The 16,819-nt window shown below is 61.5% G+C and overlaps 2 protein-coding genes across 2 annotated transcripts; both read left to right on the forward strand.

Annotated features, from left to right (window-relative positions):
- Positions 1-848: 848 nt before the first annotated feature.
- On the forward strand, positions 849-3,004 carry CNTF (ciliary neurotrophic factor). Its single transcript, XM_052811835.1, is given in 3 exon segments — positions 849-1,264; positions 1,598-1,903; positions 1,905-3,004. Coding segments are annotated over 3 exon segments (588 nt in total). The 5' UTR covers positions 849-1,150; the 3' UTR covers positions 2,073-3,004.
- Positions 3,005-7,512: 4,508 nt separating this feature from the next.
- On the forward strand, positions 7,513-16,243 carry DTX4 (deltex E3 ubiquitin ligase 4). The gene is made up of 9 exons (XM_052811825.1): positions 7,513-7,927; positions 11,345-12,068; positions 12,963-13,024; positions 13,175-13,336; positions 13,473-13,534; positions 13,860-14,012; positions 14,716-14,877; positions 15,255-15,344; positions 15,733-16,243. The coding sequence occupies exons 1-9, from the start codon at positions 7,717-7,719 to the stop codon at positions 15,964-15,966; spliced, it is 1,860 nt and encodes a 619-aa protein (XP_052667785.1). The 5' UTR covers positions 7,513-7,716; the 3' UTR covers positions 15,967-16,243.
- Positions 16,244-16,819: the final 576 nt, after the last annotated feature.

Below are 16,819 nucleotides of genomic sequence, written 5' to 3' on the forward strand. Positions count from 1 at the left end.
TCCTGGGGAGGGAACAGAGGGGACACAGGGCCCTTTGCCTGCTCTCAACGCCCCGGAGAGCTTGCGGGTGCTGTGCCTGGTGTGGGCAGTGGCATGGAGGCAGGGGCCCTGGGGTGCACAGGGTTTGGGCCGGGGGCTGTGCCAGCTGGAGCTGGGGGGCTCCCGGAGCTCAGCAGTGCTTTCTGCAGTAGCCACCAGGTGGCAACGACACTGTTGGGTTGGCCGCTGGCCCTGGGAGGTCGGGCTGGGGGGCTGGGGCAGTCCCCCAGCTAAGCTGGGGCAAGGCTCAGTGTACTGTGATACTGAAGGGAAACTGCTTTTCAACTCCTGTTTTTTCTCTTAATCTGGGTAATACATAACCAAAATAAACGTACTGAGGAAAAACCAAACCAACCAAAAGGGCTGTTTTTGTCTTGGTGCATGCAGCTCACCTGTGGTGGGTGGCCAGTGTTGTCCTGGGGTGGCTGGGACCTCCTCCCCTGTCTGCAGCCCCCCTTTGGGGCAGGACTCCTGGGAAAGGGGAGTTAGGCCTGGGGCACCCAGTCCCATGCAGTCATGGGGGGAATAAGAGGGCTGGAGGCAGCCAGGACAGGCCCCTGCAGCCTTCTGTCGGCATTTGGGTTGCAGCCCAGCCTGCAGCCAGTGCTGGATCTCCAGCCTGGGGGCTACCCTCAATCCCTTGCTGGCAAACTTGCAGCGCTCTGCCCCGCTCAGGCCCCAGCGTGCTGCCCGGGCTGAGGTGTTGAGCAATGTCTGGGCTTTGCTCGCCTCTTCCCGGCAGTGGTTTCCCGCACTCCGGCATGAGCCAGGGGGATTAGCATGCTGCTAATCTCACTGTGTGGCTGGGAGGGAGGAATGGGTCAGAGCTGGGGCTGGGCGCCTGTTGCTGCCAGGCAAGACCATTCTGGGCAAGGCGCTTGGAGTAGCGATGCACGGGGGAATTAGAGAAATAATCTGTCGCTGTTGATCCCAGAGGCGGGAATTTGCAGCGTCGTGCCAGGCCCCAGGCGTGGAAGAGGGGGAGAGCCAGGCCAGCGGACGTGTGAGTAGAGCTGCCGGCTGGAATGCACCAGCTCAGCAAGGGATTGTCCTTGCTGGGCCAGGCAGGCGCTGTGCCGTGAGCCTGGTGCCTGTCACAGCTGCCCAGGCCATGGCGGCAGCAGACAGCTCCTCAGCCGCCCTCCGGCGCCACGACCTGTGCAGCCGAGGCATCCGCCTGGCTGGGAAGATGCGCTCGGATGTTGTCGACCTCCTGGACACCTATGTAAGTTTGCCCTGCTCCTTACGGCTGCCTGTGGGGCTGGGAGCACCGGTGGGGTGGCCACCACTACTGGGGTCCGGGGGGCTCCTGGCAGCTGTGCTGGGGCACGAGGGATCTGGCCCACGGTAGAGATGGGAGATGAAATGCTGCCGGTATCTGGGCCTTGGTGTGCTGCTGGCTAATGCTTGGGGAAACCTCAAGCACCTGGCCTTGCACTGCCCCGAATGCCTCCTGGCCAGTGCCGAAGCTGAATCGGGGCCCCCTGGAGCCCGTGCTGGTGGGGGTCCCCCTGTTTCTCCTGCCACTGCTGATCCCCAGCTGCTGTCACTATTGCAGGTGGAGCGGCAGGGCTTGGATGCCTCAGCCAGCGTGGCGGTGGTGGAGGGGGTGCCGGTGGCAGCAGTGGAGCGCTGGGATGAGCAGACGGGGACCCAGCGGCTGCTGGAGAACCTGGCGGCATACCGGACCTTCCGGGCCCTGCTGGCCCAGATGCTGGAGGAGCAGCGGGAGCAGCTGGGTGAGGCTGACGCTGTCCTGGGCCGGGCGCTGGCAGCCGTGCTGCTCCAGGTCTCAGCCTTCGCCTACCACCTTGAGGAGCTGCTGCGGCTGGAGAGCCGCGGGCCCCCCAGCGAGGAGGGAGCTGGGCCCCCCCCCCCCCTCCCACCTCGGCCTCTTTGAGAGGAAGCTGTGGGGCCTGGGGGTGCTGCGGGAGCTGGCCCAGTGGGCTGTCAGGTCTGCACGGGACCTGCGGCAGCTCACTAAGCCCAGCCCGGGCAGCAGCTTGGCCCCCAGCCCAGCTGAGAACCCTTGAAGGCAGGCACGGGGTGGGGGGCTTGGCCCCTGCTGGGGCATAGCAGGGGCCCCTTGCCCACCCCTGTGGAGGGCTGCTGACAGCAAAGGGGGTTGTTCGTGGAGGGGGGCGGACAGGAGGGACCACATCATTAACCCATGGGTCCCCCATGCTTTTGGTGCCACCACTCCCTGTGGGCCCCTTTCCCTGTGGGGAAAATGAGGCACGGGCCGCACTCCGCCCCGGAGGGAGTGGGGATCCCCAGGCAGGGCGAGCCTCAGGGGTGGCTCAGGCTCTGCCTGCTGGGGGGTTGGAATTATCCCCCAGGAAGCAGCTTTGCCGCTCACCCTGGGGCCCAGAGGCCGTGACCCTTAGCAAGCTGCAGTGGTGCTGGGCTTTTCTTTGAAATTAGGTCGCTGCCCGGCTTGCCATGGCCAGGTGCCACCTCTGGCGGACAGTAGCTGTCTCAGGACTATCGCGGAGGCAAGGCAGGAGCAAAGGGACAGAAAACTATGGCCTGGTAAAAGGAGTCTTGGGACCTGCCCCCCAGCTGCAAGATGCAAGGCTTTGCTGCCTTCACGTGGATGCTTTTCTCCCACCCGGCTCGCATTTTCTGCACATTGAATTTGTGCTCTAACTGCTTGGGGGCTTTTTCAGGAGGGGGGATGTGGGGTTGTGATCAGGATGGGATTTCTTAACCACTTGGACAAGGTAACGGAGAGGATCTTTTAACTGAAGGCTGTGATTCAGAAGACCCTCCATAAGGAGGTTTTTGCCTCCAGGGGTTATTTCGGGACTGGAAATGGCACGGAGGATTAAACAGCCCCAACCACATCGCTCACCGTGTGAAGGGGAATGCCACGACGTTTCACAGCTCCCCGGGCCGTGGTTTTCTTGCTGAGTGGATGTGATGGCTGATGGCTGCCGAGCGAATAAAAGGGCTGAGAGATCTACCGGGATGACGTGACTTCTTGGGGGAGGTGGGACAGTGGGAGTCAACCTCACTGGAGAGCCTGGGCTACCCCGTTCTTACCCCAGGGAAGGGTCAGTCCCAGTGGGGTGGGAGGTTTGGGGGGGATGGGACCCACTGGGAGGCCATGGGGAAGATGAAGGAACTGGGGTTGGAGGAGATGGAGGTGGCGGGAGGATGAGGAGGAGGTGGGGGGCCGTCGCTGAGGTTGTGCCCTGTCCTGGTGTGGCCCTGCCTTCCTCCCTGACCTGCGAGAGGGAAGGCAACACTTGGGGGCACGGGGTGGGGAGGAGGCTGGGGACGTGCCCGGCTGGCCCCGCACAAAGCGGCTTTGTCCCCGTGGGTGGAGGTGGCACCGGGCACAGCGCCTGCCCCACCACCAGCAGCATCTGCACAGGCATGTGGGGGTCTGGGTGCTGCGGGAGGACAAAGGGCTGCACAGAGGCAGGGCCCCTGCCCCACAGGGACGGGGTGAGGGTGGCTTGGTGGTGCCCATTTTTTTTTTTTTTTTTGTGGGTGACGCCCAGGAGGAAGAATGTGCACCTTTTTCATCACCATTTACTGCCTGACCTCAGCTTTGCAGCTCAGACCGGATTATTTGCAATGTTTCTGCTTCCCTCCGCTTCAGAATAACAATTTCTGGCCTTTATGTTTTTCAGGATTAGTCAAAGTGAGTCACTTTCTCAGCAAGTACTTTTCTCTCCCAGTCTTGTCTGCTTTGTGCACTTGAAGCCATCTTGGTTTTCTCCCCTTGCACCCTCATGCTCAGCAGTGGCCAGGTGCTCGCATCTTCACCCATCCGCTGCCACTCACCTTCCCGAAGGCGGGTACGTACATCTCAAACACCGCACGTCCGCCTCTGAATCTCACGACACAAGCAGGCGGGAACAGACCCCTTTTCTCCCACCACAGTAGCCTGGATGTGAGGTGACCTTCACATCCCCGGGAAGGCGGCCACAGCCCTGGCATGGGTCTGTGCAGCTCGATCCTTCCAGATTAGCTGTTGGTGGTGCTGCGAGTTGAGCTTCGCCTGCTGCAATTGCACTTGGGAGTTGAAGCAGCAATGGGGATTGAAGGTGGATAATGATGTTGCTCCAGGGGCTTCCTTGGGCTGTGCCCAGCAGCGTGAATCGCCACTTTTGCAACCTTCCTTCTTCCTTCCTTGCTACCTTGCCAGCAGCGCTGGGTGCATCTGTGTTTGCAAAGCACCCGCGATGCTTTGAAATGGCCACTGTAACCAGAAACAACGTAAAAAAGCAAACGGTAATCCAAACCTCTGTGGTCTGGCTAAGCAAGAGGCTCCAGGTCTCCAGCTTTCCCTGCCAGCAAGCCCCCACCATGCAGTAGAGAGGTGGTGACGTCTGAGCCTGCTGGGTTTTAATGCTATTTTTCAGCTGCAACCCCGAAGGGAATCACTAGTAAACTGATTTGGCAAGGACAGGGGCATCCAACAGCCAAGCTCTTTTGCTGCTAGGAGGCCCTTTGGACTTGCATTGCCATAGGCTGAAGTTAAGTTCATGGGGGTGACTGAAGCTGTTGATTCTGGAGACAGAAATGAAGAGCTTGAGTGGAGTGATACAAGATGTTTTTCTGAACACAATGGTCTTGCTATTTTTTTACCCAATTATTTGCTGGCCGATAGTAGATAAGAGTTCTGTACACTGCACAATGTATAAGACACCAAAGAAAAAACTGCTTTCAGATGGCCTTCCAGTGTCTGGAGAACTGCGTCATTAATGTAGACATAGATAATAGAGGCACTAATGAGCATTCTTTAGGATAAGATGTATCAAAACATGTAGAAGATCACACCACGCAGAATCAGCCGAGAAGGGTCAGACAGTGGACAAGTGAGGAAGACTACGGAAGACCACCAGAGACCTGGAATACATCTGTGCAATGGACATTTGCATATGATAATGAGTTAATTAATATGCAAAACTTTTATCAGAAATCAAATTAATATGTATATAGAACCTGTATATAAACTATGCAATTAACCTGATCAGGTGCACACAATAGGAGGAGAAATCCCCTGTGTGCCCAGCGCTGCAATAAAGGATACCTGCTTAATAGTCTTCTGACTACTGAGTCCTGATTTTGGCTTTTCACGGCATCAGGAGGACAGTCGTGCCCACATGGCTAATGCCGCTGAGGACCCTGAATGGCCTCTTGCAAACTAAAAACCCACCAAAAGCTGTCCGAGGCTGTGCTTTGGGGAGAGAAAAAGGATTTGCAGTGCTGGTGGGAATGGGGAAGGGGGAGGTGAGCTGCGCTCCCAAGTTTTAGCGGGGAAGGAGCCACCAAAACCAACCCATGGATGTGTTTAATTTCAAAAAATAAATGTTTGGGCTTAACGCATGGTTGGGTTGGGCACACTTTGTGGGGTTGGAAAGGTTTTAAGCTGACCAAGGCTGCTCCCTGACCTCAGGCATGCCTGTATGTGGGCGCTGGCATCAGCGCTGGGTGCTGGGAGAGAATAAATTCACCCCTTGCCCACCGTGCACCAGAGGCAGGTGGGGATCATCTGTACCAGTCCCACCGGCTCACCTGTCCCCTTGCACCATCCCGTGCCAGCATTGCAGCGCTGGCTCCTGACTTTTTGATCCTGAGCCAGGGTTGGGGGGGAATGTTCACCAATGCTTTCCTTTTTAATAGCAGGAAAACCTTTTCCTCCCGCCTGAGTCAGCGGAAAAGATTTCCCTGGGCTTCCCTGTGATGGCCTTGGCTGCACTCGTCTGCCCCAAAGGAGCAGGTGAAAACCCAGAGGAGCAGCTCTCTGCTGCCACGCTGCCTTCCTGGGAAGGGCCAGGAGCCCTCCCTTCTTGCAGGAAAACGCACTTCGAGCATGGCCCTGTGTGTCTCCAAGGGCAAGCTGGAAGAAGGGGAGATTTGCTTGAACTTCTGCAGTTCACGTCCTCCTCTCACCATGGCACTCGCCAGCTGGCATCACTGCAGCTCATCCCCACCTGTTTCTCCCCACCCCCCCCTTTTTTTTCCCTCTCTTCTTTTTTTCCTCTATTCAGATCTTGCCTAACGGTTTCTCACCGCGGACGCTCAGCAGGCTGGGCAGTGCCTGGGAAACAGATTTGTCAGGAGAGGAGCTGCAATGGCTGCCGGGAGCTTGGCAACATCCTGCAGCAGCACTGGGGGTCCCCATGTCCTGGGGATGAGTCGCCTTCAGAGCTGGCATGGACCATGGACCAGGGGATTTGCTGGTGCTGGGAAACCCGTGCGTGTGGGACACGAATGTGATTTGTATAGTTCTCCCCAAACCAGGCAATGATGGGTATTTTGTTTAATATCAAAGAAAATCAACGTACTGTGTCTGTCACCAGCATCCTGTAGTTCAGGGCTGTCCTGGGATGCCGCACGTGAGGCTCAGCGGAAGAACAAGCTCAGGATGAACTTTTTTTTGGGCTGCAAGGAAGGGCCAGCACCAGCTGCTCCGGTCCCAGGGAGTCACCATAAAGCAGAGGGGCCCCTGTCGCACCGCCAGCAGGAGCACATGGGTTTTGGTTGCACTGGTTTCAGTTTGCACAGCAAAGCTACTGGGCCACCAAGGCATGCATAAGTCGGAGGAGCATCCTGAAGGATTTGCAGCCTCATGCCAGGCTGAAGCTGCATGAAATCTCCCCAGAAAGCACTTCCCAGGGGAACTAAACTGTGACAGGCAGCTGGGAGAGCTGGGGTACAGGAGCTGGGGTTATAGCCCAGGTGCCCTCAAGGCACGTGGCGATTTTGGGCTCTGAACCCATTTTTGTGTGTCACAGGCCATGGCCAGGGGCAGCTCACCAGGCCACTCCCCGCAGGCACTGCAGCCCGGGGAAGGGGATGGTCGAAGCTCTCGGACCATGTTTCTCTGTCACGGCGCCTGGAGCGGGGTCTGGCCCTGACGCCCTGCCTTGGGTCGGGCATGCGACCCCCCCAGCACCCTGATTCCCATTGCTGGTGGGCTTGGGGCCAGGGTGGCGCACAGGGATGGGCGCACACCAGGATGTCCCTGCAGTGCCTGGGCTGCAGTCTCGGTTAGGGGCGTGGGGAGCACTGGGGGTCCTTGGGTGCAGGGTGGGGGTACAGGGACACTGGTGTCTCAGGGGTCCAGGGTCCGGGGGCGGGGGGCACTGGGGGGGGTCCTGGGGTGCAGGGGGCACTGGAAGGGGTCTCAAAGGTGTAGGGTGGGGGTACAGGGACAGTGGGGTGTCAGGGGTGCGGGGTGGGGGTGCGGGGGGCACCGGGGGGTCCTGGGGTGGGGTACGGGGTCCGCGGGGTGCGCAGGACCGAGCCGCGCCTCCCCCCCCCCGCCGGCAATGGTTTCTCCCGGCCGCGCTCCCCCCCCCCCGGCCCCCCGGCGGGAGGCTCGGTGCCGCCGGGCCGGGGCCGGGGCCGGGCGCGGTGACGTCAGGGGCGGGGCGACCCCGCCCCTCCGCGCTCGCGGGGCGGGCGGGGCGGGGCGGAGCCGCCTCCCGCCGCCGCCCGGGGAGCGGCGCTGCGGTCCGCCGCGGCGCTGAGGGGCGGCCTCGCCTCCGCGCCCGCTCGGCGGCCAGCCCCGGGGCGGGGGCGGGCAGAGCCCTGCGCCGCGCCGAGCATGCGAGTGCCGGCGGGGCGGGCTGCAGCGGCCGCGGGGCGTCTGCGGCGGCCAGCCGGAGCCGGGGGAGGCGGCGGGCCGGGGCCGGCCGCGGCGGCGGAGCAGCCATGCTGCTGGCCTCGGCCGTGGTGGTGTGGGAATGGCTGAACGAGCACGGGCGGTGGCGGCCCTACAGCCCGGCCGTCAGCCACCACATCGAGGCGGTGGCCCGCGCCGGGCCGCGGGCGGGCGGCAGCGTGGTGCTGGGCCAGGCCGACAGCCGCCTGGCGCCCTACATCATCGACCTGCAGTCCATGCACCAGTTCCGCCAGGACACCGGTGAGTCAGCCCGGGGGGTAGCCGCCGGGCGGCCGACCCCCCCCCCCCCCGACCCGGCGGTGTCCTGCCCGGCCCGGCCCGGCCCGGCCCGGCCCGGCCCGGCCGGCCTCTGCGCCGGGCTTCCCGGGCTGCGATTGCGTCGCCCGGCGCCGCGGAGCGCTGCCCGCTCCCCCGCTGCCCGAGGCTCCCCGGCCTGGCACCGCACAGTGCCCTCTGCTCCGGGTCGCCTCGCACCGCGCTGCGCCTTCCAGCGCCGCTCAGCCCTGCCTGGTCTCGCACCACTTGCGCGCTGCCGTGGGGCGCTGCACGGTCCCGGTCCCGGTCCCTCGCTGCACCGCGCTGCAGGGGGTTTGCTGCCGGGCCCCGTGCTGCCCTGCCCGGTCGGGTGCTTTTCTGCCTGACGCGACTGATCTGGATTTGCTGTGTTTCCAGGTCTCTTATTGCGTTGCACCGGTTGGTGTAGAGTTGCACCGTGCAGCGCTTTGCTGCCAGGTCCGGTATTGCACAGCGCTGCCTGACCTGGAATTGCATTGCACGGTGTTGCACAATGCTGTGCTGCCGGGTCCCATGCTGCATTGCACTGCCTGATCTGGAGCTGGGTTGTACCGTGCTGCCTTCCCCAGGCCCATATTGCATTGTGCTGCCTCGCCCCGCGTTACGTCCTGTCACCCACCCTGCCATCACGTTGCTGGCTGTACTGTACTGTGCTGTGCTGCTGGGCGCTGTGCTGCGTTATACTGCCTGATCCTGGATTGCGTTGCCTGGTCCCATACTGCATCTAGATTTGCCTTGCACCGCCCTGCTCTGCCTGCCCTGGAATTGCACAGCTCTGCTCCTTGGTGCATGGTCCCGTGCTGCTGCCCAGCCCTGCCCGCTGCTGCCCAAGCCCACGCTTCCGCGGGTTGCCTGCTGCCAGCTTGCGTTATGCCATCCTACTTGGTCCCCAGGTGCTTGCCGTGTCCCATGCTGGCTGGCCCTGCTCACACGTTCCTGGTCCCTTATGGGGTTGTGCTGCCTGGCCTCCTCCCTGCTGCACCTCCCTGGGCCCTGTTGCATGCTATGGCATTTTCATCCCCTGGCCTGCAGTCCCTTCGTTGTGCGGAGCCTGTCCCCTGCAGACCCTTCCCAGGGCCCTGCCTCACCATGCCCAGCTCCCTCTGTGCTACCTCTGAGTCACCATCAACCCCAAAGGCCCTGTGCTGTACAGTGCTTGGGGGCCAAATCCTGCCCTGGGTCACAGCAGCCCATAGGGTTGCCCCGGGTCAGGGCACAGGCAGGTGGGGGCATGCTCAGGGAAGGCACAGGCAGGTGGGGAGGTCCCCAGGGTGGTGGCTTGGACAGGTAAAGGGGGTATTCAGGGGTCAGGGGGCAACAAGCAGGCATGGAGGTTGCCGGGGTGGTGGGGGTGTGGAGGGATTCCCAAGGTGGTGGGGCACATATGGCCCTGAGGGTTTCTGGGATGTCGGGGACAGTCACCTGTGGGGGAGAGGTTGGCACGGGGGATTTGTGCCCCCCCAACCACCCCCCTGATGGCCATGGGAAGGGGACCAGCTAATGTCCCTTGTCCCTGGGACAGGGGGTGCTGGGTGCAGTGGGGTGCTGGACACCCTCCTTTGTCCTCCTTCCCCCAGCAGCCCTGGGGGCTGGCAGGGACCCTCCCCTGCCCGGGGGTGTGGGGACAAGGGACCTCTGCAGCCGGGCTGGGGGCCAGCCTCTGAGGCCTATTGTCAACTGGGGAGGAGGCCTGAAAGGGGGATTGTTCTGTCTCTCCCTGGGTTGCTGGGGATGTTGGTATTTTGGGTCATTAAACAGCTCTGATTTGGGGGGGTCGTGACCCTGGCAGGCCCTGAATAGCTATTGTCCCTTTTCTTCCCTTGCTGAATGGGAGGCCGTCTGGCCACGCTGGGCTGGGGGGATGCACGGCATTCCCACACCGCCGCCCGGGGACCGCCAGATGCCGCATGCAACCGCTGCTGCTCTCCCCGCCTCACACCGGATTAGGATAAATCACTGCCCCACTCTCCTCTGGCCCTGCTTTGTGCCGCCAGTGCCGGTGGCTTTTCTCCCCTGGGTAACCCTTCGCAGGACTGGGACGGGTGGCCTGGCTTGCCTGGGGTGCAGCTGCACCCCATTCTCCATAGCAGGGTGCTTGATGTGCACCTGTCATTAGTGCTAATAAATAGCTTTTCCTTTTTAGCCCACTTTTTCGTGGGAAGTGGTCCTGTGTGGGGACTGACAGTGGCGGCTGCTCCCAGCGGAGAGCTGGGGGTGAAAAAGGACTGAAATTCTTGCAGGCTTTGCAAGACGCTTGGTGAAAAGCCGAAGAAGCAGGCTTATTATTTCTTCTCTTTGAGCTTTCTAGTTCCTACCACTGGCAATGGGGCTGAGCCATGGGGTTTTGCAGAAGAGCATGGAGGCAGCAGTGCTCATGAGCTCATCCCACCTATTAACCAGCTCTGGGTGCTAGTAGCATGCTCAGGATGGGACCCCAAGGCTGAGCCCGGCCACGTTCAGCGTGCCCTGCTGTGCTGTGAAACATCCCAAAGAGGAAGGCTTTCTCTTCATTGTAGGAGTCTCCAAAATTTGTGTCTGTGCTTTGAATGCATCCTAGTCAACTGGGAGTGGTAGAAAAGGAAACACCTAGCAAAAATAAGGATGCAACCCACAAAGCCTTTGTGCTTTGTGCTCGCATCCCTCTCTTAATGCTCACTGATGGGGGAGCAGGAGCTGGGCACGGGGCCCTGCTCAAACTCCTTTGCTCGGTCTCGCGGGGATTTTCGCTGTGCCACAGGCTGGGTTCTTGTCGCGGGCTGGTTTGGCAGCTGCAGACGGTGGGGTTTGTGCGAGCCCTGCTCCCCTACACATGTGGGTGCCTGCACGTCACCACTGCACTGCCCCTTAAATCTTGTATTCCACCATCCCAGAGCTGAGAGGGAGACAGGGCCGTGGCAGGCACTGCAGAAGTCCGGTGCCTACACGCCTGGTTTCATCAGGCTCCCATGGGAGGTCCCTGGGAGCAGGTTGGAGTGGCCAAGCTTGTGGTTCTGTGTTTCCCCATCAGGGCTGAGCGGCTGTACACTGGGGCTGGGAGGGCGGCCACCACCGTAGACCGATGGGGGTGAAATTTGCCCTTCCCTCACCCCAGTCACACTGGGGTTGCACCCCAGTGCTATGCACGTACGGCCCAGGGGCTGCCTGGCCCTTCGGGTGTGCCGGCAGCAGGGCAGCTTGCAGGCAGCAGCCTGGGGAAACCAAGGCACACCAGTCCCCTGGCAGGGCGGGGACAACAGCTGAGCTGGAAAGCCATCCTGTCCCTGTGCCGAACAGCACCGGTGGGGCAGGTTGGGGTGGTTTCGCTCCCTGCCTGCAGGTGGGTGCTGGCGCCAGGGTCTGACGGCATCTCTCGCCTTCCCTCAGGCACTATCCGCCCTGTCCGGCGCAGCTACTACGACCCGTCGTCAGCGCCGGGCAAGGGAGTCGTGTGGGAGTGGGAGAACGACAGCGGGTCGTGGACGCCCTACGACATGGACGTGGGCATCACCATCCAGCGCGCCTATGAGAAGCAGCATCCCTGGGTGGACCTGAGCGCCATTGGCTTCTGCTACATCATCGACTTTGCCACCATGGGCCAGATCAACCGGCAGACCCAGCGCAAGCGCCGCATCCGCCGCCGCCTTGACATGGTCTACCCATTGGTCTCCGGCACCCTGCCCAAGTCACAGTCCTGGCCAGCCAGCCCTGGGGCAGCGGCGGCCCCCCCAGTCCCCGCCTGCGCCTGTCCCCAGTGCCTCCTGGTCATGAGCGTCAAAGCCACCGTGTCAGCCACTGGCCCTGGCACCGCCACCCTGCAGCCCCGCAAAGCCCCCCCTGCGCCACTCGCTGTCCCTAAAGCCCCAGCGCCGGCCCCAGGGGCCAAGATGCCTGACGGTATGGCCACGGTGCGTGGCTCGCTGAAGCCACTGGCAGCCCAAGGGGGCCGGCGGCAGGCAGCCAGCACACCCACCTTGAGCTCAGCCAGCTCTGCTGCCAGCCCCCCTGGCATGGGCAGTGGCAAGGCATCCCATCCTGGCCTCGGCACCTTGAACCGCAGCCACCTCCAGCGCCTGGCCATTGCCCAGTCCCGGGTGCTCATTGCCTCTGGGTGAGTCCCACCACGTGTGAGTGAGAGGGTAGTTTGGGGGAGAGCAGGGGCAGTGTGATTTTTTTTCACCTCCCCAGGGCACAGAGGGGCCGCAGGCCAGTGGGGCTCTCCACTGCAGGGGTGCTATCACCCCTGAGCCTGGTGGGAGATGGACCTCGGCGGTCCCCAACCTCCTGCGGGCAGAGGGCTCTGCTGGGCCCCTCGCCTTCCCCACGGGTGCCTGGGGACTGGAGCAGGGATGGGGTGGCTCCTGCATCTTAATGAGGAGGCTGAGGCTGCTCTTTCTCTTGGTGGCAGGGGATGGGTGGGGGACTGCAAAAGGGCCAAAGAAAAGCCATTCAAGACCCATGAGAAGGGGTCCCTCCAGACCCCCACCCTCCAAAGACACTTTTTTTTCAAGGGGGTGGGCATTCAATGAGCCTATTTCTCCCCTTTGTCTGGCTCTGCCATCAGCCTTCTGTCGCAGCCTGGCCCCTTTCCTCTCCTGCTCCATCCTCCCCCTTCCCTCCGCTCCTGACCCGCCGGGAAACTTTCCCATGGAAGAGAGCCCCAAGGGGAGGCGGGGGGGAAAGAGCTGCGGCAGCGACGTGGCCATAGGAGAAAAGAGGGAAAAAAAACAAAACAAAACAAAAAAAACCCCAACAGACTGGCCCGGGGAGCGGTGACAAAAAGGGGCCATGAATGGAGACGCAGGCGGGGTTTCTAAAGAGTGAGAGAAAAGGCGGCGGTGGGGCAGGGGGGAGCACATCCCCCTGTTGGGGGATTCTCTATTTCCAGCCAGGGCCCGTGCAGTTGCTCAGGCAACTATTGTCTGGCCCCTGCTGGCCCCTGGGGGCTGCAGGGACTTGGGTGCCTGCCGTTAGCCCTGATGTGGTCTCTGCTGGCTCCTCACAGGGTCCCCACTGTCCCCGTGAAGAACCTCACCGGCTCCAGCCCTGTCAACCCAGCACTAGCAGGTGAGGATGGGGCTGCAGTGGGGCGGCTGGTACCTGCAGGTGCTGGCCTCCCCAGGGGGGAGTCAGCCCCAGTGGGGTGTTTTTTGCGGAAATATCTGGGGTTTGGGGTGACACTGGTTCCTCAGTGCCTTTTCAAACCCCCTCGCCCAGGGATCACAGGGATCCTAATGAGTGCAGCCGGGCTGCCCGTCTGCCTGACACGGCCCCCCAAGCTGGTGCTGCACCCCCCGCCTGTCAGCAAAAGTGAGATCCAGTCCATTCCCGGCATCTCCCACACCTGCCGCAAGACCACCAAGAAACAGGCCAAGAAGGGTGAGAGGCACTTTGCCACTTGGCCCCTGTTCCTGTCCCCCCTTCCCTACCTGGTTCCTCTGCCCCTCCCACTGCCCCCAGCAGTGGTTTTCCTCCATGCTGCCCTCCAGCCCCTCTGACTGTTGCTCCCCTGCAGGTAAAACCCCAGAGGAGGTACTGAAAAAATACCTGCAGAAGGTGCGGCATCCACCGGATGAGGTGTGAGCGGCGGGGGTCATGCTGGGGTGTCCCTGGGGTGCTTTGCTCTGGGAGGAGCGACTGGGGACGCAGGCGATGCCCCCATGCTGTGCAGGGGTCTCCCACTGCCCCTCATGGCTCTGCCCTGTCCCTGTCCCCCTACAAAGAGGGGCTGTGTGCTGCATGCACGTGTTGGCCAGCCCCTGTGGTGGCCCAGGGTGACAGCACGGCACCAGAGGTGGGTGCTGGTCCCTGGGTAAGAGCAGGGCAGCTCATCAGCCCTGCATCCTTGGCAAGGCTCTGGCTGCATCCATCCACCTGATCCCTCTCCTCTCCTTCTGTGCAGGACTGCACCATCTGCATGGAGCGCCTCTCTGCACCCTCTGGCTACAAGGGACCCCAGCCGGCTGTCAAGCCCGACCTGGTGGGGAAGCTGGTGAAATGCGGCCACGTCTTCCACCTCCACTGCCTGGTCGCCATGTACAACAACGGCAACAAGGTGCAAGGCTGCAGCCCCAGGCAATGCCCAAACCCCCAGCTTGGTGACCTGTGCTGAGCTCCACCAGCCCTCAGTGGGATGGTGCTTGAGTCCTGCTGCCCCAGAGGGCTCTGACCTCCCTGCCATGATGGAGAGTTTAATTTTTATCAGCAGCCAGCATTTTGGGACCGCTAAATCAGAAACCAGGGTTGTGTGGGTATTTTTTCCCCCCACTGTGCCCTGTTTTATGTCCTTGCTTTCCTTCCCAGGATTAGTGGCAGTGAACTTTGATCCCTCCGTGTTTGAGCAGAGCTACCTGGCACCTGGCCCAGGCAGTGCTTTTCCAGCCATAGGTGGGCTTTCCTGAGCTCCCTGCAAATGGCCCTTATGCTTGACATTCCCAGGAAAATGCGTTTCACATTGCTTGGGGTTTTTTAATATTTATTATCTTTCCCTCTTTGAGAAACAAAACAAAAGAGAGGTAGGGAAAGTAGCGAGGACTGTAAAACTGATGAGGAAGAGAAATGCAGACCTCAGGTTTTTGGTTAAAGTTGGGTTGCAGTAGCAAATTCTCCCAGCCCTACCCCCTGCTTCCTGAGTGTTTTTGAAATTACTATTTTCGTGATGAAAACAGTGTTCACTGCCACTCAGGGATGAAATGCCCGGGCTGGCTCAGTGCTGGGGGATACTGGTTTCATTATGTTCCCCTCTTTCCTTCCTTCAGGATGGGAGCCTGCAGTGTCCTACCTGCAAAACCATCTATGGGGTGAAGACAGGGACACAGCCCCCAGGGAAGATGGAGTATCACATCATCCCTCACGCGCTGCCTGGCCACTCTGACTGCAAAACCATCCGCATCATCTACAACATCCCCCCGGGGGTGCAGGTGCGGCCTGGCCCTATGACCAGGGGGGTACATGGGTGGTCCCCTGTGGGGGCTGGTCGCCCTTGTCACTGCTGCATCACCCCCATGTCATGCTACAGCTCATGCCTTGACTTGGCGCTCTGGGTTCAACTATGTCTCGGGAGCTGTGTGTCTGTAAGGATGTTGTGGAAAGTCTTGGGTACATCTGCATGAAAGTGTTGGCCCCGTCTGCTTGGTGGCAGGGGGTTGATGGTGGTGTTTAGGGCCACTGTGCTGGAGCATGGCTGCCCAGCAGCAGGCAGCTCTGCATCCACTGAGGTTGGGGGATTACCTTGTGCCCAGAGCATCCTTCTGAGCTCCAAAAGGGTTTTGTTCCTCTCCCACTCCACACACTGCAGGGACCGGAGCATCCAAACCCTGGGAAGAGCTTCACTGCCCGCGGCTTCCCCCGGCACTGCTACCTGCCGGACAGCGAGAAGGGCAGAAAGGTGAGGGGCTCACTTGGGCGGCTCGAGTTGGCCAAGGCATGCTCAAGGGCATATTGAGGGGGGAGATGGAGCGAGCAGGTATTTGGAGCACGGGGAAAAGCAGGCCTTATGCAGGCAAATCTGGGTGGAGGTTTTCCCTGTAGCCCATCCAGCATGCTCTGCAGCAACCCAGTGATGTTCCCATGCACTGGGGGAGCTCTGCAGCCTGGTCCTGCTGTTTTGGTTGGGGTAGGATCCCATGCTGGCATCCCAAGCTCCCTGGAGGGCTTGGCTGTGTGTTGCCCACATTGCTGGGATGTACCAGGACAATCAGACATGCCGTGAGCAGAAGTGGGTGCTTCCACCCCTGCGTTTGCCTTGCTGCCTGCCCCATCTCTCCCCTCCATAGGTACTGAAGTTGCTGCTGGTAGCCTGGGACCGGCGCTTGATCTTCGCCATTGGGACCTCCAGCACCACAGGTGAGTCGGACACGGTAATCTGGAACGAGATCCACCACAAGACAGAGTTCGGCTCCAACCTCACCGGCCACGGCTACCCTGACATCAACTACCTGGACAATGTCCTGGCTGAGCTTGCGGCCCAGGGCATCACGGAGGAGAGCCTGGTGCAGGAGAAGGACTGAGACTGCGGCAGGGAGGCAAGGGAAGGGGTGCCTGTGTTGCCCCCCACCAAGGATAAAGCTGCTGGAGAAACCCGCCTGGGGGCTTTGCAGGGGGCACCGGGAGCCCCGTGCTCCCAGTGGCACCCGCCCAGTGGGAGCATCCCCAGGCTGGCCGGGAATGTGGGAGAAGGTCCTTTTGGCCGTCCCCGTCACTCCCGCGGGGAGGGAGCCTTGCGCCGGCAGAGCCACGGGGCTTCACCCTGGCCTGGCCGTTCCTTCCAGCCGGTGTCCCGTCCCTGGGGCGCGCCAGGCTGCCCTCCCTCCTCATCCATCGGACGGTCCCAGCCTGGCCCGATGCCCCCGACACCCACCTGGGGCTGGGACCCGGCCTGGGGTGGGAGTGGAGGCCATGGGAGTCCCCCTCGCTCCGCCTCGTCCCTCAGCCATCTGTTTGTTTGTCCTGTCCGGTACCTCCCCACTGGTCTCCTGTGTCCACGGAGGTTAGGGGGTCCCGGTCTGCCTCTGCCGGCCCCCCAGCCCCGTGCCCCTTCTCCTCTTGGCTGTGTCTGAGCTGTGCCCTGCAGGGTCCCCTTGCCTGGGCTGCCCCGCCTCCCAGTGGCAGGGAGGGGCCGGTGGGTGGTAGGAAGTGGGTGGGGAGGCCTGGCCTGTTCCCCACCCCCTCTGTAGTGGGTTCCTTGAACTGTTCGTATGGGGGCGTCCCCGCGTTGAATTTTTATATACCTCGTGTTTTGGGGTTTTGTCCTGTATATGTACATACAGGTGGTGGCATTTTGGAAGGTGGCCTGGGGGCTGGGAGAATGCGATGCTGCAGCTGGCCTGGGGGGCTGAGCCTGGTGGTACTGGGGGGGGGGGG

Source organism: Harpia harpyja, chromosome 16, assembly GCF_026419915.1.
Source record: "Harpia harpyja isolate bHarHar1 chromosome 16, bHarHar1 primary haplotype, whole genome shotgun sequence".
Lineage (NCBI taxonomy): Eukaryota > Metazoa > Chordata > Aves > Accipitriformes > Accipitridae > Harpia > Harpia harpyja.

What these genes read in the sequence shown, in the direction of transcription:
- DTX4 (XM_052811825.1), top strand. Translation starts at nt 7,717, where the DNA reads ATGCTGCTGGCCTCGGCCGTGGTGGTGTGGGAATGGCTGAACGAGCAC. An exon ending in TGTCAACCCAGCACTAGCAG is followed by an intron (nt 13,025 to 13,174) that starts GTGAGGATGGGG and finishes CCCCTCGCCCAG; the next exon opens with GGATCACAGGGATCCTAATG. An exon ending in CAAGAAACAGGCCAAGAAGG is followed by an intron (nt 13,337 to 13,472) that starts GTGAGAGGCACT and finishes GCTCCCCTGCAG; the next exon opens with GTAAAACCCCAGAGGAGGTA.